Source organism: Choristoneura fumiferana, chromosome Z (genome assembly GCF_025370935.1).
Source record: "Choristoneura fumiferana chromosome Z, NRCan_CFum_1, whole genome shotgun sequence".
NCBI classification, from domain to species: Eukaryota; Metazoa; Arthropoda; class Insecta; order Lepidoptera; family Tortricidae; genus Choristoneura; species Choristoneura fumiferana.
The window spans coordinates 10,537,006-10,560,184 of NC_133472.1; the positions used below are offsets into that span (position 1 = coordinate 10,537,006).

At 37.1% G+C, this 23,179-nt stretch overlaps 1 protein-coding gene across 4 annotated transcripts in view; it reads left to right on the forward strand.

Annotated features, from left to right (window-relative positions):
* LOC141426693 (nose resistant to fluoxetine protein 6-like) overlaps positions 1-7,872 on the forward strand; it is a 60,091-nt gene extending 52,219 nt beyond the window's left edge. For all 4 annotated transcript variants that reach the window (XM_074085807.1, XM_074085823.1, XM_074085815.1 and 1 more), the window contains 6 exons: positions 263-418; positions 548-1,057; positions 1,177-1,346; positions 1,877-2,053; positions 3,554-3,750; positions 6,442-7,872. In XM_074085807.1, the coding sequence (XP_073941908.1) occupies positions 263-418; positions 548-1,057; positions 1,177-1,346; positions 1,877-2,053; positions 3,554-3,750; positions 6,442-6,573 (1,342 nt within the window). In that variant the 3' untranslated portion in view covers positions 6,574-7,872. The remainder of the gene's footprint in view (positions 1-262; positions 419-547; positions 1,058-1,176; positions 1,347-1,876; positions 2,054-3,553; positions 3,751-6,441) is intronic.
* The last annotated feature ends 15,307 nt before the right edge of the window (positions 7,873-23,179 follow it).

Consider the following 23,179-nt stretch of genomic DNA (forward strand, 5'->3'; position numbering starts at 1 on the left):
GCAGCAGAGCGTAGTGCGCGTGTTGCGGCAGCCGCCGAGTCACGTGCTCCCTTGAAGAAGGGCTACGAAATAGCCCGAAACATGTCGAGCTAAACTCGATTTAAGAACTGAGTTATCCGTATCATTTAATACTAAATAATTTCTTCAGTTGTACTCAAATAATAAATAATAAGATGTATGAAAAATTAAAAATGCGATCGCGCGTAGCTCGTATGTATGTCTTCGACTAAAACATTGTTTTAAAATAGTGTATGAATTTCAGATTCTTATCAGTCGTATGGGTGATAATGGTGCACACATACCTCACCATATTCTACATATCGACAAACAAAACGATGAGAATAATCATAGAGCGCAACTTCATGTACCAATCAGTCGGCAATGCTTCGTACTGCGTCGATAGTTTCTTCTTCATCAGGTTCGAATTAGTTTTTTTGTCATGTATTTTAGATATATTTTATTAATCAAAACTAAGAATACACATACTTTGAAAAATATTCTAGATTAATTTAGATGAACAGATAATAACTAAAAATTTGTTTTTCAGTGGCCTACTTGTGACAGTCCTATTCCTCAGGACCGAAGATAAAAAAGCGGCACGTAGGGATGAAGTGAAACTGCAAAAAGATAAACAAGACATTAATAAAAACATGAACGGCTACACTAATCCCGCGTTATCGGTGTCCGTGATAAGCCAGAGCTCCTTCTGCCAGGATTTTCTTGAGAAACCGAAGGGAAACTGTTGTACCAAAGGGGAATTCTTTAGGCTGATCAAATCGTTCTTAGTTCTGTTCTTCTACCGCGTGGTGCGACTGACGCCGGCGTACGCTTTCGTGATCGGTCTCAATGAGGTGACACTGCGGTACACCAACTCGCACTCGGTGTTCGAACCGGCGCAGTACGACCACATCACTTGCGACCAGTTCTGGTGGAGGAACCTCCTCTACATCAACAATCTGTATTCACAACGTGAGATGTGCATGGTTTGGTCCTGGTACATGGCTAACGATACGCAGTTTTATGTTGTCGGAATAATACTTCTATTGATTTCTGTAAAGTAAGTAAGAAGAATATTGGTGTGAAAACCTGTAAAGTTGTTAACTTATAGCTATTTAACTATGAGAGCTGTTAACGTTGTTGAATTTGTATAAAATTAGCGCTGTTTCGATTCTGTAGGCACCCGAAATTCGCTGTGGGGTCGCTGTGTCTAGTCATGGTGAGCTCTTGGGCCACCACGATGTACATCTCCGTGTCAAGCCAGTACAAGGCCCGGATCCAGGAGCCGTTTGAGATGTTTGATGGGCTCTACGACAAACCTTGGTCTAGAATCGGCCCCTATTTTGTCGGTAAGGTGACAAAACTCCTACACGAACTCTTTTACAAACAACCCGATGAACTCCCAAGTGGTCAAAGCTATCGTCCCTTTATATTGTAATATCCATCGAACCTTTTCTAAAAAGTAAACGATTATGTTCGTTGTAAGTACGTTTCAAATATCCCCTTTGTAGGTCAGCGAGCCCGCCCTAAACGCATCCCACAAAAACCAATCGGCCGAATGAACTATATCGACAACTTCACACGCCTGCCATTATTTAAGTCGTTAAATAAATATTGCACCACAATCTTGTTAGCTTGTTACAGACAACAAATATTATGTAACTTTTTATAAGTCAAAAATATTTAAAATAATATACGTACAGCCACATACCTACATAGTTTATAACTTTAGATGTATACAAGTCAAACGAGTCTAATATTATCCTGTTAAGAAACCATAGATATTCTTTATCCACTTACCTCCTAAAATATTTTTTTTTCTGTGGCGTTCATGGCAAGAGCGAAAAAGTCACGGCAAATAAAAAACTTTTTATTAAAGGTATGATAGTCGGCTGGTACCTACACAAGACGAAGTGCCAGGTGAAGATGCCTTACTGGCTGGTGGCGGTAGGCTGGCCAGTGTCCCTGGCTATCATCGGCAGTCTCATATTTGGGATGGTAGATGGCTACTTTGAGGTCTGGCCAACCGCCTTCTACGTCAGCGTCGGACACACAGGTATTTATTATATGTATTTTAGCCTCGTTAACACAATCATGGGTATTGATTAAAATAAATACATTAAAATAATTATTTATAATAAGTACCTGTAGCTTCACTCGGGCTAAAACTCGATAACAAGCTTTTTCCCAGAGATAAGACCAAGCTAAATCGATTTTTCATCCCCGAAAACCCCTACATTTCATCGAAATCGTTGGAGCCGTTTCCTAAATCCCAAATATATATATATATATATATACTAGCTTTTTCCCGCGGCTTCGCCCGCGTGGAAGTCAGTTATTGCGCGCTGATTCCTCGGGAACTGTGCATTTTTCCGGAATAAAAAGTAGCCTATGTCACTCTCTGGCCCATAAACAATCTCTATGCCAAAAATCACGTCCATCCGTCGCTCCGTTTCTCGTGAAAGACGGACAAACATACATACAAACACACAAACATACAAACACACACACACTTTCGCATTTATAATATTATAAGTGTGGATATATACAAGAATTGCTCGTTCAAGGGTATTAAAATAGATATATTAGATAGATAATCATTGTACTCGTAGTACCTACAGGTAATCTCAGAATCTTAAACATACCTATAACCACTAAGTCTAGAAGTATGAAATTTTGCACTGGTGTTTTAAGTGCAACGTTTGGGAACTTAGTAAGATCCTGGAAATTCAATTCGACGGCTAAATGATACTTTTCCTTAAAAAAAATTCTCTTTAATGGTAACAGAACAACATCTAAACAAGGTAGTGTCCTCATTTATTTATGTAATAGATGACTTACTGTTGTTGCTAAGTGTACCGTAAAAAATGAAATAAAAAATGAACAACACGCTGAAAGGCTTGACATATTAGCTCCGAGGCGTCTGTATCACTATGGTTCAAGTAAAGCTTTTTTTTTCATACCCTATAAAATAAGTAGGTATATGGACTTGAGCGTAAATCAATTCTAAAAACTTTTTTTTTTATCTTTTTTTTCACCGGAAACGACGGGTAATGCATATTTTGTGAAGTCAAGATGTTCCCACATGCTTAGGCTAAAATAATTGAATAAGGAAAGTCGAAGTCATTGTTGTTCTAACCGCAGAATAAGTAATAGTACAAGTAGTTCTAACCATTCTAACTAATAAAAAAAATCATACGTGTCTTGACTCAAATAAAAGGACGTGTGAATTTTTCATCGACCACTAGACGGCCCGTGCATCGTCGTGTAGAGGAAGCTGTAAAAAATTGTATTAAGAAAGAAAGAGAAAGTTTTTCGGATGGTTGGTTGGGAGCCCCGGTGGCCAGTTAGTAGGACACTTGGTGCGTTAGTCACCATGGCAGACAAGGGTTTGAATTCCGTAGGTATGGCTTTTAAGTAACTAATTCTTACTTTGATTTTAATTTCATTATTTTATATTTCTTTTTTATTTAATGTAATATTTTTGTGTGATTTCTTCTTGGATATCTATCTAAATAAATAAAATGTGATTTGTTAAGGTTGATTATGTTTGCAGCTTGGGGTCTCGCATTGGCGTGGGTGACGATAGCATGCTGCTGTGGCTACGGCGGGCTGGTGAACTCGGTGCTCTCGTACCGCGGACTACTCCCGCTGAGCCGGCTCACGTACTGCGCGTACCTCGTCCATCCCACTATCATGATGTACACCTGCTTCCTCCTCGACGGACCCTTCCACCTACAAAACTCTATGGTGGTAAGTAGAGTACAGATATAGTGATGTATATCTTTCCGGAAAAGCAGGATTTCAAGCGGAATACGACGGCCCTCGAAGTGTCAATCAATTATTTAATTACAGCTTTCTAGCATTGATAGTCTCTGAGCAAAGCCGCGGACGGACAGACAGGCAGACAGACATGGCGAAACTATAAGGGTTCCGTTTTTGCCATTTTGGCTACGGAACCCTAAAAACGATAGCCCTCATGGAGAGAGCGCGATAAACACGAACTTTTCCGATAAAATACGATGTACATGAAACATCTGTGCACTATATCTGTAATCCATTACTATACAAACACAAGGCCTGATATTTCACTTGAATTACCATTTGATCAAGCGGATTTATGGACCTATTCAAAACTGCAAATTTTTCGTACACAAATTTTAAGCATTTCTGGTTATTATCATTAACTTTTGATTTTTCTCGAAGGAAAAAAATTGTAAAGATTTTTTTAGTGCAAAAGTCATAAAAAATCTCAACAGTTGAAAAACCGTGAACTTAATATTACTAGCGTTGAAAAACAGCTCAGCGCTGCTACAATAAGAAGTATACATGTAGTGCAAAATAATTTTTCTCAAAAATGTCCGTAAAAGTTGACACTATTCTTTACATATCAGAAGGTGAAGTGCATAGTTTATGGTCAGCGAAAAATTAAAAAGTTAAAAAAATTGCAGGCGCACTAGCTCGACAATAATGAATTAGCGCGCCTGCAATCAGTCACATTTTTTTTTTAAGTTAAAAAGGCCATGTAAATATTGGCACAAGTCGTATACAGCCAAGTCTAATGGCCGGTATCAGATATTTTGTTGGAACTCCGGACTTTTTCTATTGGGTCTGAAATAGCTTGTGGTGTTTTCGGTGGAAAAATACACCTGCAGTTTATTTTTAATGAAAAAAGGCGGGAAAGCATAAGAAAAATATTGGAATAAAATTAATTTTTATAATATATTTTGAGAAAAAGTGTATTCTATTTCAGAATTATTCACCATGTTTGAGAAAAGCTTTATATTAGTCTCGGCTGGAATAGCAATTGCTGGCTTCGTATTAGGTAAACGGACTCGCAAGCTCGTCCGTTTAATACTCATACTCAACCAGCAATTGCCTACTTCCAGGCCACGACAATAATCTACTATTCCATCGGGAAAACTCGGAATACGACGGCACCCGAAGTGTCAGTCAATTATTGTATTAAATGAGACGTTTACGATTCATTAATATGGAACTTTATTATTCAGTGTTAAATGTCAAAGTGACAAAAACTATTAGTAAGTACTGAGGCTTGTTGAGAGAGCACGAGAAATACGAACTTTTCCGATAAAGTATGAAGGAAAACCATTTTGCACTACATCCGATCTGTACCCAATAGCGAGATGGAGTAAAACTAGATAGACAGAATTAACTGAATAGGTACCTATAACCGAATCCTGTGAATCGCGAAATGAAGAGAAATGATTCAGGCCGATCAGATGGTTGGGTAAGATTTTGACCGCTTTGAGCGAATTTAGTCATACTTATAGCTCTGAACCGGGAAATTACTTCTAAATTCCATTCTGTTCTCAAAACGGTTCAGTTTCGCTCAACGCGCTACTTAATACGAGTAGAACCATATTTTTTTGTATTTTGTTGTGCTGTTTCCGACGGGTATCTCATAAATTTTCTTTCAAGCGTTGATTTAAAAAAGGCTCTTAAGATAGTTCTGCGAAGGTCGACTTTTTTCTTCAATATCAGAGCTATTAATCTCGTAACATGCCTTCAGTGTGACAATACTGGGACGAAACTCGAAAATTGCTTGAAAACGAAACGATAACATGCAAATAAGAGATCAGCGTTCCATTCCCGCAAGAGGCGGTGGCGGCGACCCGTGAAACTGCCCCGAACAATCGTCGGGAAAAAACTTTTAACACCAAAGTCTTGTTGTTATTCCCCAAGGTTTCATAATTTATCAACACGCGATAATTTATCTCACAGCTTTGCAATATAATAAAAGTCGTTTATCTCTGATCCTTTTTAACGGCAATGTCCGAGTCTAGTAGGATCCCTGATGCGTTAAATTGATGAAATTTTCTCTAAAATAGCATCTGACTAAAAAAGTCGACTTAGCTTTCTATTATAGGTAGTTGTAAAATATGTTATGCTAAATTGAAGCAGTAATTTTAAGTATTAAGTACTTACTGGCGCGGTGTGAAAAAATAAGTGATATAAAGTTCACTTGTGCCTCGGGATTCCAGTAATAAAGTGAAAAGCCTCGCCGTGGCGGAACATTAAATCAATCGATCCTGACTCCGCCCCGCAGAGCACTTGTGCAGGCAAAGCACACCGTTTGTTCTACAACTTTGTTCGTTAAATTGAATATCTAACGTGGTCCACTTTTAGGGTAGGTAAAAACGACTCTGCGAAAGTATTCCAGCATTATTCCACCAGAGAGCGTAAAAGCGGATCGAGAAAGAGATTATGGAGATGCGTTCGTATTCATTCAGTTTGACAATATCCGAGCGGCATTCAATATGCTTCCTCTTTATGGGAAACTAAATAATAAGGAGACACGATCGGTTCAGTGTCAGTCGGCACGATTCGTATTTATATCCTTTCGACGGGTGCCGCAGCGACATTTCTGAGCGGAATCTTGTATTCCTTTATGTTCTTAACGAGGATGTATTATTATTTCAGATAATATCTTACTCGGGATACGCGGTGATGGCGTTCGTGACGTCGTTTGTCATCTCTCTGGCGTTCGAGGCGCCGGTGGTGCGCCTGCTCAAGATCATCAGCGGCGGGACGCCCAAGAACAAAAGCCATTAACTTACCAACGCTTTATTTAGTTTTAATTTTATCCGATGCTATTAGCGTCAAGGAACTCTGAAAAGCGTAAGTTGCTTAGCTAATGCTACTGCCCTTAACCAGTCCATAGTGGAATGAGACTGCACTGAACTATTTCCAGTTTTGTTATTATCTACCATTACAAATGCATCATGCTGGAGATGCATTTGCATAGGCATACTCGTACTCTTCAAACGAGTTGTGTCGTACGGTACTGCATTGCACGGGCAGCCTTAAACACATGTACCTACCTACCTATGAATAGAAACATGTAGCTACCAGCACCCGTTTTATACCGACGCAGCACTTAAATCGGGAACCAGTACATTTACTCTTCAAAACGCAGGATTTAAAAAACGGATAATCATTTTCACGGAAGCAAAATTTGACGCTTTCAACATATTTTAACAAAATAGAGAATTTTTAAGTACTCTTACTCCTTTTATTCAGTTGAGAAAGATAGTATTTACACTGTAATCGTACAAATACGATCAACTTAAAGGTAATACAGAACTAAATATATGTAGTCTATATTTAAATAATATAATATTACATGGTATAGTTACTGAATAGCGAAATATGCATACATATCTCGCATTCTATCAAGAAAAGGTGTTTTTCAAAAAATACGTACGTCTTATAAAAGTGTAGGTATTGTTTAATACTCGTACCATTTTTAATCTATAATCATAAACATAATTATGTTTCGTGGACAGTTACCGTTTAATTAATTAAGTATTCAATAAGTCAGAGATTTTTTTATATGTATTGTAATATAATATTTAAAAATACTGTTAATTATATTGAGTTGCAATTCTCAACGTAATGTGCTCGATACGAAAAAGTGTATCTCGGTATAGGTAGGTTTGCCAATAGTATCTAATGGTAAAGTTATCGATGTTCATAGTTATAGGTAAAGATACATTTTTTTAATTGTGCCTGTTCCGACCATAAAAGCTGCAACTTAAGTGTTAATGTTTTACATTATAGCATGGGTACGGGTTAATCCCAGTTTAATACATAAATAGGTACGTAAGAAAAAGGCGAAAATTTGTGGCAAATTATGAAATTTTGCCGCAGTTAACCCATGTTAACCCATGTTAACATAATATACAATGTCATTGGATTTGCTCAAGTAGGTGATTATAAATAATTTATTAGATCCCCGCCTGGGGGCGTCATTTGCGACGCTTTCTTACAATGTTATACAAAATAGTGAAAAATAAATAGTGTAAAAAACTTATTAGGTTTAAATGTATTATAAATAAATAAAACGTTACATTAACAGACAAAATCTCGTTGTTTTTTTTACAAATTTCATAATTGATAATGTAGGTAATTACTTACGGTTGGAATTATGGCAAAAAAACATAGCTTTATGATTTTTATAATAGTCAAAGGAATAAATTTGACTTTGTACTTATATAGTTTCGATCAAAAAAGTATTTTTTCATAAGCCGAAACAATAATTACTTATATAATATTAAACTTAACAATACTTTATCGCGCGGATTATAGTTTTACTTTAATTTCAGCAATAAAACATCTTGTAGACCTAACATACATCCAGTCCTGTACTTTTTCATTCCGCACACATCTTAAAAACGACCGACCTAACATTCTCTGACGTCTCATGATAAAAATAACGTACAAATCGGTAGCACGAGAATAGCAGAGATCGTAAATACTCGTAACACATAAAAATATACAGGGGAACCGCCAATCTCCTGTTATTGAAATCGATTAAAATTTGGATGGAATGTGATAGTAAAACGCGAGAGAACAGCGCCGAGCCAAGCTCAAGTGGCTTGACGCAATCTCACTATACAATGGTAGATATGACAATAATATTATTTCCTTTGTGACTCGCTTTGATAGAAATGGAAACGGCTCCTTTGTCTCACGATTTCCAAGAACCACTTGATTGCGGGACAAACTGTCTCGCCGAAGACCGGATGGCCTTTTAGGAGCGTTTCTTGGTAATTCCAATAATTATTTTAGTGGTAATTTATATAATGAATTGAGCATTCAAAACAACAATAATGAGTTTGAATATTATGTGATTTACGAGTATATAAGTATAAAATCCAGTTTCATAGTTTCCTAAGTTGTTTGATAAAAGAACGCAGCGTCGATACTTGAGTATGTTATAATAAAAAAATTGCACGGATAGCAAGAACCTCATAGTCATATAAAATTTTCATATATCGAAAAACTTAGGAACTTACTACACATTTGATTTATATTTATTAAATTATGATCTCTGTTATTAGGTCTGTAGAGAAGTAAAACATACTGTACGTGAAATATTTACAACAAGTGTCTGAACTAGGACTTCCTGTGTTACAAAAGGACCTATTATACCAAATTAATTAAACAATGTTAACATAGTTAGTTTTCTTAATAGTTAACTAATTTTAAAAGTATAAGGTACATTTTGATTGAATTCTTATTCTTTATGCCTAAATATAATAAAACTACCGACAATAATACGACATAATATAAGTAGTGATAAATTAGTCTAATATAAAACTTATACTAATAACTAGCTCAGTTATTATTATTATTAATAAAAAATATAACAAAAAATTTAACCGACTACAAAAAACCATGAAAATAATTTTCTACCAGTCTGAAGTCGGTCGATGCCTCAGCACGAGCCAGCAGGAGTGGACCTATACTCATCTACCTTACCTACGCACTTTATATTGGGCTTCAATCACTCCTGCTGGCTCGTGCTGAGGCACCGACCGACTTCATACTGGTAGAAAAAAAAATTCACGCTTTTTAGTGTAAATAATCTAAGATACAATAGTTTAATATCGACTGCTCGTCACCTTTTACGAAATTAGCTTTGATTCGATTTGATAGGCCTATGTCCAGCAGTGGACGTCTTTCGGCTGACATGATGACGATGAGATTTGATTAATTAGATTGCTTTTTCCGATGCAGAGACGTTTATTATTGAGGAGTCCTGGTGCTTCACCACCCGTTTTACCATATGCATTACGAGGAGCATAAATTGCTTAGCAACTACGTCAAAGTAATTAAAGTTTAACCCGTGAAATACTTGTTATTGAGTAGTAACTCCGATGGTCAACTGTTGTCTTCATCATCAGTTCCACTTCACCAAATGATGATTTTCAAGAGCAAATGCACGAGTTACTACTAAATATATCCAATTTACTATAGGTGTCCCTACAACAACAACATTTGAAGAGTTCCCTCGATCCAATCATCAGATCCTGATTTGGTGCTTATGGGACCTAATTGAAGACATTCCTACACGAACGCAATTTTTTTTAATCGGTGGATTAATTTAATGACGGAGTTCTGAGGTAAAAAATATAAAAAAACATACAACCGAATTGATAACCTCCTTTTTTTTTGAAGTCTGTTAAAAATGATTTAAAGTGACGGAGTACCAACTCATTTTGTTAAGATTTTGCTTAAAAATTTGCATTGTTTAAAAATATGTAATTGTATGCTCCTCTTATTTACGGAGCGATAGTTTCCATAAAGCTTTTCGATAAAATATATCTAAAAAAACCGGCCTAAAGCGTGTCGTACACGCCCAGGATAGGGTTCCGTAGCCATTACGAAAAAATCAAATAATATTTTTCTGAGGATTTCGTATTGTGTACTGAATCTTCCAAGTTTAGATATATTTTATACCTTATTTAGGCTGCTATTTACTCTTAAACTACTAATAATTCTCAAGCAATCTTAGCTACTATAATTTTCCTTGTAAATTTGATATATTAACTCTGAATTTTTTAAATTTTTTCCACCCAACAGTTTACATTTTAGAGGGGGGGGGGGTTCGATTTCAATGAAAATTTGCACTTTAAAGTTGAATATTTCGCAAACAGATCACTGAATAGAAAAATTGTCTTAGCAACCCCCCAATAGTTTTAAAAGACCTATCCAACGATACTCAACAATATAGGGTTAATCGAGAAAAAAAAATCAGTCCCACTTTACGTCTATGGGAGGCACCCTAAAAATTTTTTTATTACTTTTTTTATGTACCACGTTGTCGGTGTGACTGATTTTGTATATTCATGTCAAATTTCAGCTTTCTAGTACTAACGGTCTCTGAGCTTACCCGCGGACAGACAGACGGACAGACACGGCGAAACTTTAAGGGTTCCTAATTGACTACGGAACCCTAAAAACGCAATACAATCACATTAAAAACACAGAATTGAGTCGAAGCGTTTTACCTAATGAAAAAAAAATACATATTCTTAAAGACATATGCTTTCAACTACATTGCAGCAAACTTTTTAAAGGTAACTCAGCCTAAACGTCACTGCGAATGCTGCTGAGTTATTACTTACTCTGCGATAATAAATTTGAGTTAGCCGGGTTACGATACTTATCATTATACTAACAATCTTCGCCGAATGCAGACGGGGTCACAGTTCTCATTACCAGTGAATGCCGCAAGAGGGAGAAACGGTCTATTAACCCCCAGTGTTCAACTGGAGCCCTAAGCGCTGACTAACTCATTTGTCCAATACGAATTGTATAACTGAAATCTCCAGTGACTAACTAGCTAAATATATTTTAGAGAAGCATCGAGAGTTAAATCATTAGCTTTCTGTTGTTCGATTATGGTTAACTTGTTTTAACGATTTTTATTCCTCCTTAGCTCAGTTAAATATTTTTATAGGTACAGGTGTTTTCTTTGAATTTGTTTCGGAAATTTTCAGAAGGTTATTGGGGTATTTGAGTTAGTCTGAACGCCTAATGGATTTATAGTGGAATTTTTGATTCAAAGTGCCTCTGATGCGATACATTTTGAACGTCGTAAAAACATTTACTGAATGCAAGCAGCTGATACATTCCGGAATAATTATAAGACATCCTATAGGTCCCGACAGTAATTTCCAGAAAGATCGAGAGACATATGTTTCAAATTGTTTTTTTTATGTTTTATTAATGTTTTTGTGTTTTGCGATGAGCGAATAAAAAATATTTCTATTCTATATATCTAAGTTTAAGTGAATTCATTAAAAATTAATCAAATCAAAAAACCATTACAATTAGAATAGCACAGTAATTAGGTTTAAAGCCTTTTTACAAGATTTTACTTAACTCGCAATGAACCTATGTATTTATTTATGAATGTATGTGCGTGCGGGTTAAATCTTGCAACTGAGTTTTGACCCACATTCAGTGGTCAGATTGACTTAAAATTTGACATACTAAAGTACGAGTATATGTGGTGACAATATAGTTAATAACTACGATGGTGGACATCTACCTGTCTCGGTTGGACAAGAAGACGACGCCGGAGAAGGTGTTCGAGCACGTCCGCGAGGCGATAAAGGGCTGGTTACAGGGAGCCTATCTAGAGCTGTCCATCCGCCTGCTCGAGTCTCAAAGGGCTAACAATTTCAGCTCATTTAAACTCCGTGCCTGCCAAGCACCAGCAGATGTTCCTGCGCTCTGACTTCTGGCCGGAGGGTGTGGTGTTCCGACGTTTTAGGGTAGCGACGAAGACGACTTTCAAAAATTCCTAATTAATTAGTTTATTTTTTCTTGTATGTAATTTTTGTGTATTTTATGTCTTTTTGTTTTGTATAATTTGAATTTTACAGCGCATTGGTGTTTAACTGTAATGCTGTAATTTTTTGTTGACAAATAAATAAATAATCTGGAAGTAGCATCCTGGTAGTCCGGCCAAGATTGATGATGAACTCACATTGCGTACATTTGTCTTATGAGCTTTGAAGGCTCTGCTAACACTGCGTCATCCCCTCTGCTAACATCCCCTCGCAGGTAAAGTTTTCAAATGAAGACATTCTTTTAAAACAATTTTTTTATTATTCATCATCATCAATCATCATCACCACAATCACCATCATCATCACCAATCATCATAATCAGCACCACTATCATCACCATCACCATCAATCAGCTCCACAGCCTCCGCTCCGCTCAGCAGCGTCCACTCCGCTCCGCTCCACTGCCTCCGCTCCGCTGCCTCCTCTTCACAGCCTCCGCTTTGCCAGCCTACGCTCCGCCAGCCTCCACTCCGCTAGCCTCCGCTCCGCCAGCCTCCGCTCTCCTTGACTGCCTCCGCTGCAGCCTGCATTGTCTCCGCTCCGCCAGCCTCCGCTCTCCTTGACTGCCTCCGCTGCAGCCTGCATTGTCTCCGCTCCATCCGTTGCCTCCGCTCCACTCCGTTGCCTCCGCTCTGCTCCGCCAGCCGCCGCTCCGCCAGCCTCCGCTCCACTCAGCAGCGTCAGCTCCACTTCGCTGCCTCCACTCTACTTCACTGCCTCCGCTGTAGCCTGCATTGTCTCCGCTTCATCCATTGCCTCCGCCCAAATACCAAGTTTCATAAAGAACCATCGATTTATCTTCGACAATGATGATCTTCCATATAAACTTTCATCCCCTATTTCACCCCCTCACACGATAAATTTTAAAAAACGCGCGAACAAATATCTATTTATCTCTTATCACGTGCCGAAATGGCAAGTTTAATAAAGATACATCGATAATGACGACCTTCCATATAAACTTTCATCCCCTATTTCATCCCCTCACAGGTCGAATTTTCAAAAGAGCTCAACCTAATATCGATTTATTTCTTATTAAGTGCCTAAATGCCAAGTTTCATGGTTTTATCTTCGACAGCGACGAACTTCCACCATATAAACTTTCATCCCCTATTCCAACCCCTTAAAGCCTGTTTTTCGCAATAAAAGATAGCCTATGTTCTTTCCCAAGGTCTATTCTATCTCTGTACCAAATATCATCAAAATCGGTTCAGCGGTTTAGGCGTGAAAGCGTAACAGACAGACAGACAGACAGAGCTACTTTCGCATTTATAATAATATAATACTAGCTTTTACCCGCGGCTTCGCACGCGTAAACTATTCGGTGTGGTAGCTGCAATTGAAATTTTCGGGATTTTACAAAATATCGTATAATATTTATATCGTGGTCTTCATTGAGGTTGTGTTGTGAATAACTCTAACAAAATTCAAGACTCTAAACCTAGTGCTGAAGTTTCAAAATTTTTCCCTATCCAACCAAATTCAAATGCAAAATTCAAATTCAAATCATTTATTCAGTAAATAGGCCGCAATGGGCACTTTTACACGTAATTTTTCAAACTACAAGCGCTTTCGGAAAGACCATCATTGCCAAGAAGAATGCGCCGCAAGAAACTTGGCAGAAAGTCATTTTATTCAGTTCAGTTATTCCAGACATACGGCTACTACCTACAGCCAAATTTCATGCCTGTAAGCCTAGCGGTTGTTATTTCGACATTTTATTCCTAGGTATCCCGTGGTAATATCGGGTCAAAAAGTCGTCTATGTGTTTTTCTAGACATTCAGCTTCCTACATACCAAATTTCATGACTCTAAGCTCAGCGGTTAATATTTCAAGATTTTATCCCTATCCCGTGGGAATATCGGGGTAAAAAATAGATTATGTGTTATTCCAGAGGTCTAGCTACCTACATACCAAATTTCATCAGCCCCCCTAGCCTATCCCGGCTCCGCTTCCGCTGTTATTCCAGACGTCTGCTACCTCCCCAAATTCCATTCTAGCCCAACTCCGCTATCCCGTTCTCCGATAAAAATTGCCTCCAGTTGTCCAGCTCATTACCATTCATGGCTCTCCTATCAGTTTCACCCCCTATTTCATCTTCAAAATCCCTTAGTTGTCTACGTCAATTTCCTATATCAATTTATCATCTCTAAATTTCATCCCTATTTCCCCAAAAAAAGTTATCTTTATCTCTTATCACGTGCCAAATGCAAGTTTCATAAGAAACATCATCTAATGACGACCTTCCATATGAGCTTTCATCCCCTATTTCATCCCCTCATTTTCAAAAAGCTCACCACTTATTTTTTATTAAGTGCCTAAATGCCAAGTTTCATGGTTTTATCCACCATAAACTTTAATCCCCTAACCCCTTAAATTTTCGCAATAAAAGATAGCCTATGTTTTCCCATGGTCTATTCTATCTCTGTACCAAATTTCATCCAAATCCGTTAGCGGTTTAGCGTGAAAGCGTAACAGACAGACAGACAGACAGACAGACAGACTAAGTTACTTTCGCATTTATAATATTATTATATATTATATAGTATGGATTAAGTAGGTATGTACTAGCTTCCGAACCCTAAACCGACTTATGAAGCTATAACACTATAATAATACCGACTCAAAGTGGTCGAAATCTGAATTGTAGAGATCAAGAGTATATTTAACATATGTGGGTGCGTCCCATGTTATATAAAAACGTTATTTATTTCATATTATAAACGTTCATAATTTATAATTACATTATGTATAACATGAAACACTATAATTTCATTATGTATAACATTCGATTAGTATAACAGTTGTTTTATATACTTTCATAAGAAATTACATGTTTATGGCCTAAATCCATAATATATAACATACATAAGGTATACCGTTTATAATACGTAATAACTTCTTATATAACATTAATATGATATAATATCAAGTGATATACTTTGTTTTAAAACTAAAAATTAGGTATTTAACACCCTTTAATTTTTGTATTGCAAAGTATTACTTCAAAATTTGTGCGAGCGAGCGAAGCGAGCGAGCAAGACGGTTCGCAGCAGAAGCGACTTGGATTGTTTAGGTTCAGAAGGCTAAGGCGGGAGCTACGCTCCGCTTCGCTGTTAGGTTTTTTTATAGCAGCTATAAACCGTAAAAGTGAAATAAAAAATATATATTTTTGAGCGTTATGTTTTCCATTGTAAGATTAAATGAATGTGAATGATGAAATAATGCGTTTGTTTAAATAAAATATATCTCAATGAATGTTATACATATGTTTTGGTTGTTAGAGGTTGCAAATATTATATTTTATCATTATTATGTTATGAGCATTATAGCAAACGTCTGTTATATTTTACAAAATATAGAAAGTGAAGTTATACGTAATGAATATTATATGCTTTGTTTCTAAATATTCTATTACTTCCTGGATTTTATTTTACTGATGCCCCAATATTTTTCTTTGTATTTCTTAAATCACGAAAATTATCAACTCAGTGATTCTGTCTTTGTCTTGCAGGGTGAACCTAGAACAAAATGTCGATCTGCCTTTATACAGTCTTAGCGTCATCCGCATTTACCGTTACCTTCCTCATTCATAATGCAACCTAATTTAAGTAACTTTCTCGAGATAGCTCTCGCACAAGAGGTGCTACTCTAAATGGTGAAGTAGGTATATTCGTCCTATAAATTCACGAAGAAACAGATAGGTGAACAATTCCGTCGGATAATAGTATATGAGATGTAGCATACAGGGCGCTTATAAAATTTGAGTCAACCGACAACAGTGTGATCGCTTTAATAATAGAAGCGAAGCTAGGATAGAGTCACGTACGATATCGTTTAAAGTTATATTGGAGCGTAGAAGGATTCCGCGTGCTGACACAATCCACTCAACTCAGTAATGCCGAGCTTAGGTTAGTTTAGTTTATTAGTCGCCAATCGCTACATCCCAAGCGCAGGGCATGGACTACGGACTGTGAATCTAATTGATTAGTTTTAAGTTCAGATATAATAATGAACTCATAGTAATAATAAAAAAATCGCTTTTACAGCACATCGAACTAAAAAGTGAAAAATAATTATTCGCTGGGTGCAAACTAGTGCAAAGTAGGAGGTGGAAGAACCACGAATCGATTGCAGCGCGCGCCGTGGCCAAACAAGGAACTTTTCGGCGGACCAGCTTTCACTATAAATAAAATGAAATTTTATTATTAAGCAAAATAAATAAATTATGCGTAACGAAACCTACTGCGTAGTTAACTGCAAGAACAATGGCTAAAACAGTGATCACAAATTCTATAAATTTCCACAAGAAAGATGTTTTGTATATGGCGTCCCGTGTCGGTGTCACTGAAGTTTGACGCTCGCTACTAGCTCGAAGTCGGTGCCTCAGCACGAGCCAGTAGGAATGGAACAATAGTTGTCTAACTCACCTACTAATACATACTATGGGTAATCCATCCTGCTGGGTCATGCTGAGGCACCGACTTCGAGCTAGTAGGTATCTAAAAAATATTTTCAAGGGTTTTGTAGTCGGTTCCATTTTTTGTTATTTTTTTATTTCCCTCCCCCCCTCTAAAATCTAAACCGGTGGGTGGAAAATTTTGAAATATTCACAATGGTAGTAAGTATATCAAACTTACAAGGAAAACTATAACGGCTAAGTTTGCTTGAGAATTATTAGTAGTTTATGAGTAAATAGCAGCCTAAGGTATAAAATATACCTAAACTTGGAAGATTCCGTATAAAATACGAAATCCTTAGAAAAATATTACTTAATTTTTTCGTAATGGCTACGGAACCCTATTTTGGGCGTGTCCGACAAGCTCTTGGCTGGTTTTTTTTAGTGTTTAAACTATATTAATTTTAAATTTTTAGTTTTAGTTATTTCGATTTGTTGTTTTTTTTAAGTTATTCTATTGTCATCGGTTCTTGATAAGTGTACAAAGTTTAAATTAAATCTAAGCGTTTAAAGTGAGTCAAATCGAGTTCAAAGGTCGAGTCGGTTACCACAAGTGAAGCTAATAAAAGCGTTGTAAAAATACGGATACGTAGCAAAGTTGTTATGTGCCGTCGGAACGTTTGGCAACCCGAATTCAAAGGCAGCCTTAATGACGTTATCAGAGCCCGCGCATTCGATGCGATTGTACCCCGATGATTTATTAGCGTAGGTAATTTACGCAAATGACATGTAAAACAGATAGAAGAACTTTACTTTGAGATAAGCAACATTTTTGTCGTCCTTGAGAATGCAATTTAATTCGTGCTAGTGCTAGGTTTTGCTTTGCGCAGAAAATTTCATATTAAAATCGGGTCGAGTAAATGACAGCTTAATAGAGATTAAGGCACATCTCCGCTGAAACACGTTATTCAATGTTGTGGATTTAATTAAGTTGATCGATCAGTTAGTCTGTACTCGTAAACAGCAATATTGACTTTGACATAGTTTACAATTAAAAGCGGTGTAAATGTACCGTCGAATGCAAAAATATATAACAGTCATAGCGTCAAAATCATATACATCGACCTTATATTTAGTGGCATAAAGGTGTATAGATATTTTTGACGTTTTGGTAACGTATATAATATATTTATGCTTTTGACCGTACTGTAACAATAACAAACAGAAGCAAGTCAAGGCGGAATGATAAAAAAATCACCAAAAGTAGAATTTTGTTTGACTCCCAATAAAATTTACACCCCAGATATGTTTTCCTTCCCCTAATATTAGATAGTGAAAGTTATCACTCGCTGTAACTGTCCTATACGCATACCCAAACGTGCGCCTTTATTTATTATTTAAATTTCGATTGTATGTATGTAGTTTAGGGATATTGTCTTGATAACGTGTGAAGGGATGAAAGCATCCGGCTGCGATATTAGTTGACTACGGCGGGCGAGCTAACAAAGTGTAAACGTGGTCAAACTAAGCCAATAAATTACGGGCGGGCGCCAAAGGTCACGTAGGCGGCAGGCGAGACTCGGCAGCGCACTGTTCGTCGTCACTGCCCCATCCACGCAGTTAATGGTTTACCTATCTCACCCTCAAAATGTCTTCCTCTACAAACTACACTTTACTACAATTTACCTTAAGTTTTATTTTAAGTTAAGTACAAATTTTCTTACAAATACAAATATTTAGGACGCAAATTGTGTACAATATTTACATTTCAAATTGAACTGGGGCAAAACATAAACGTACATAATAGGGTGATTGCCCAGCGAAGTTAGTCCGCTATTTTTGGAGACAAAACGTTAAATGCTGAATCGTCACGTACAGAACAATACAGAACACAAATTGAGAATTTAGAGCGCGGACATGGCGCGGACAGTTGGCTCGAAACAAACGCAAATGAAGTCTAACTTTTCCATGCCGCAATCTTTAACGTACAACTTTAGAATTTTACGCGAAACATGAAAAAATGTTGCCAAAAAGCTACTTTGCAACAGAAGCACCAGTATCATAAAAACTAGGACTTACAACATAGGTACTGCATAGGGAATGTAATAATGACCATAACGCTCTAAGTAACTTAGCAAGTCGCATGTAGGTATAAGCGGTGTCTATATATTCTTTAACTAATATGTATACACAGGTACTTGTACATATTGTCGGCTTCCACACTAGTTTGAATAGTTGTGGCTATAAGTTATAGATAGCTGTCTATTGTCCTGCCCATAAGATTCGGCCGTCATTCCCGACACTTTTCTGTCAATCCTGGGATAAAGCGGTTGGTCTCAAGCCCCAAGTACGCTTGTGATCATCGATTTCTTGCTTGCGCCGCAAACCCATCTAATGTTTTACGTTTTTTAGTAGGCAACAATCTGAAACTCAGTTTTGTAGTACTGGTGAAGCTAGAACAACGCTTCTTCTTATTACATAACTCGTACCCATAGCGGCTAACAACATGAATAATTGCTAACTTGCTCCGATTCTCTCCGAGAGGTGGAAGTAGGTATCTCTTTTATGTCCCGCATCGCGGGGCGTTTTACGACCATTGAAAAACCCCATAACATTCTGTAGAACGAGGACGTGGATGTAAAAAAAATGATGTTTTCAGGCAAATACAACCCAACAATAAAACCCTGCATTGATTTATGGCGTAATTCCATTTCTATAGAGAATTTAGAGGCTCCATTATGAAGGCGTCACCTTTCCTGCCATCCACTAGGTACATTCACGGCCACCGGCGTGTGGAGCGTGAATGCACACAAATAATTTCACGTACGCACCTAATTGAAATGAGTAACGAATACCTGCCGCCCATGAACGCTCATTCGGTAACAGTTCCATATAATAAACCCACAGCAATACGGTACTAATTTAAAAACACAAACAAGCTCAGGGACGGTCGAGATTTTCATCCGAAGCCATACCATACCTTTCACGCCAAGAAGCGGATTGTAATTTCGTTGCTTCTTTCAGTAAGGAATTCAGGATCGGTTAGACTTTTGTTTCCTTTTCCGGATGTGAAATTGGGTTTTGTACTTTGTGCACGTTGAATTAGCATCTAATTTACCTAATGATATGGATAGGTATTATAGGTATGTACAGTGTTCTGATAAGCATGTATGTATTAAGTATGTAATGTATATCTTTAACGTGGTGCCGTAACAACTCGATTCCCGCCTGAATATGTGTGTAACTTCAGTGATGACAAGTATGGCAAAGGTTGTATGAACTAAAATATGCCTATGTTGACTCCACGCCAGCGGTATTTATGTATCTATAGTATTTATATTGCTTCGCTCGGACTAAAACTCGAAAATACGCATTGTTCCAGAGGTGAGACCAAGCTGGATCGATAAGTGAGTGAATATCCTTAGGTACTTGGCAAATTTCATCGAATTCATTAGAGCCATTTTCGTAAATAAGAGAGAATTGCTCGCTCAAAAGTTCAATAGGTTAAATAAATAGATTTTTAAATTCGGGGTTCTAATGCAAAAATGATTCTTCGAAGCTTGACAGCAGTACTCTTGACATCACAGGAGCTCACATGGTTTTAATGTTAACTAAAGACTAACCTAACCTAACCTAACCATAAACTGGGATTACTAATACGTTGTATCTCTCTCATTCATCTCACGTCCTAATGGAATACTAATCAAAACCACTAACATGGCGTGAAAGGCAAGATCAAGCGATAAGTCACGAATACGTTATCTTATGGTTTCCGCCAAATAGCTACTCATCAGCCTAATTAATACCTAAAGCATCTTAGTTACGTAACCGACATCTATGTTATCTCGTAATGGTTTGTCCGTTAGTAAAAGCGACACTATACGACACAACACTAATGTAGCGCCTTATGTTGTTTAGTAACCAGTGCGCTGCGACGGTAAATAATGAAGCTCCGAGCCGCTGATCGGAGCGAAGATGCCTTATGTACTTTACTTTTAACACAATACAAAGGCTAAAAAGTGTGATGGAATTTCACTTATTTTTTTGGGATCCTGGTTTTTCGCTGTAAATCTCTAGATATTTCATTTCGCAACGGTTTCTTTTGGATGAACGATTATTTTTTTTTAGAAACTGTTCCAGTGGTTGTATTTTCTTCTATGACTAGTGAAAATCCGTTATCCGTTTTCGAGCAAAAACTCAAATAACTTCATAACTAACACTCAAATTCAATAAGAAAACTAAAACAATGAAATCTGGAAGATATTCAAGCTGGTTTTTTAAGCTTTGCAAGTTTTTCTATTTCCCTTCCGCACATAACGGGGTTGACTTTCCCCTTTTTAATTTTACGTACTAGAATTTGTCCTTAGCTAGTTCTTACGTATTTACAGGTATAGTCGTAAAGTATCCTTAAGTTCTATTTTAACTTTCTAGCGCAGGAATGAGTTACTTGACGTGAGGGCCTCTTATATGAACATTTTCGCCGTTTTACCCGTTACAAGCCATTGTTCACTGCAGCCATCTCGTAGCGTAACAACGATCGATAGTTGTTTACTTTGTGCAGCTCCCGTGCTATTTGTCTTCTTACGATAGGCCGTAACGATATCGTCGGCATTCATTTACATGTACAATCAGCCAAATATGTGGCCTACCACCCTAAAGTTGATAATCGTTTGCATGTCATAAAACAATAATGCCAATAGACGTGTGTGTGTGTTATAACTTGAAAGTTCGACTTTAGCGACATATTTATTTGATAGGAACTTGTTTAAAAATTGATAGACCACTTATTTGGCTGATCTAGGTATTTTAGTTAATATTATATTTTCGTGATAACCTTCACGTTTTCCTGAATCAACTCTTTTAAAGATTTTAATGACAAAAGTTGCTTTTGTTCCAGTATAAGTATTTATTTACCCTCTGTTTACATAAGTACTTCGTTCTTTAAGGAGAGATTTTGGCACATATTTTTTAATTCTGCGCATTTATACCAAATTTTGAATTTTTAGGACAACTGGAAGTACCCTAATAGATAGGTTTTGATTGTCCGGAATTTTGTATGAAAGCACCTTTTTGAATGACTTTGTCTTTTGATTGCGTTATAGGTTTAATTATTCACTGCTAGAAATTATCTAAGTATTTGATATTAATTTCAGATTGATACTTCCACACGCGCCTGAGAAAAAGTGTCTTGACTGACGGACAATAAAGTATTCTATAAACCGTTTTACCGACCTAGATATTAAACTCTAAAAATGACAAACTTACATGGCGCTCTATGGGCAGGTTTTATCAAGTCAGTCGAGAGTCAACGATTTTAAGATGATGAAGAATCGCACTGCCAATTGTCATAATTGTAATTAAAGTTTTAAAACTTCCCAACCCATCTTTAACTTCATATTATTTTTAGTTTCCACCCACAGCGCATTAAAAATGTCATTTATTGCCTGCCAGCTTCAAAATACAAACTAATATGTCCGCACTAATACCCCAACCCTTGTCCTAATTTTTCATAGCATTAGCCACATGGGTGGTTTGCTTGTAGTGTGCGCAGGCGATAGGGTCCACGTATCTCGGCGTAAGTACTCGAAGCATGTGAAGTGCGCGCAGGAGGCTGAAAAGCGGGCGTGCGACGACCTGGAAGCCCTTATCAGATTGCCCCTTGTCATCCTGCTCCTCCACCCCAGTTTTACTTGCTTTCTGCACCAGCCTATTTTTGTCAGTTTAAGATTAACCAATTTAGCTATTAAGAATTGTTTGAGAAATTAGATTTTTTTTGTCTTGTTTGAGTCGTTTACGTACGTATTTCTTTGAGAAATTTAGCTCATGGCAAAACGGATAAATTCAGTGAAATGCTCCCATTGTGTAGCAATAGCAACATATTCTAAGTGTAGAGCTTTTTTCGGTGACATTGGTGTCGCCCACCACCATTAGCAATTTAGAAATATACATATAAGGCGGTTATGTTTATAAATAATATTAGGTGTTTATTTATAATTGGTTTCTGTTGTTTGGTGGTGGTATAATTTTGGAACCGTAAATAAAATATTTTTCTATATATTTATATTTCGTGTATATATTTACTTTAGACAGGATTGAAACCTTGTTAGCATTGTGATACCTGATACAAAGCGTGTTGTGTGTGACTTTTTTGGCAATAGATTGAGGTAAAACTCGGTAATATACCGTTGAAAACTTTTACTTAATATTCGAAAATGGAAGCAAAAAGAACTTTAATTTGTTTGTGTCATTAATTTAAGAGCTATATTTCGTTACAATCAGATTATACCTAAACTAACTTTTGCCCGCTGCTTCGTCCGCGTGCTATTCGGTTATTCGGGAATCCTCGGGAACTGTGCATTTTTTCGGGATAAAAAATAGTCTATGTCACTATCGGGCCCATAAACTGTCTCTATGCCAAAAATCACGTCGATCCGTTGCTCCATTGCGGCGTGAAAGAAGGACAAACATACAAACACACACACTCGCATTTATAATATTTGTATAGATGTACAATGTACCTACTACTTTATCATTGTGGAGACACGATGAAATGTTAATTCCATTATTTTATGCGTGAAAGTCCCTTTATTAATCTTTGTTCGCGACTGGCGC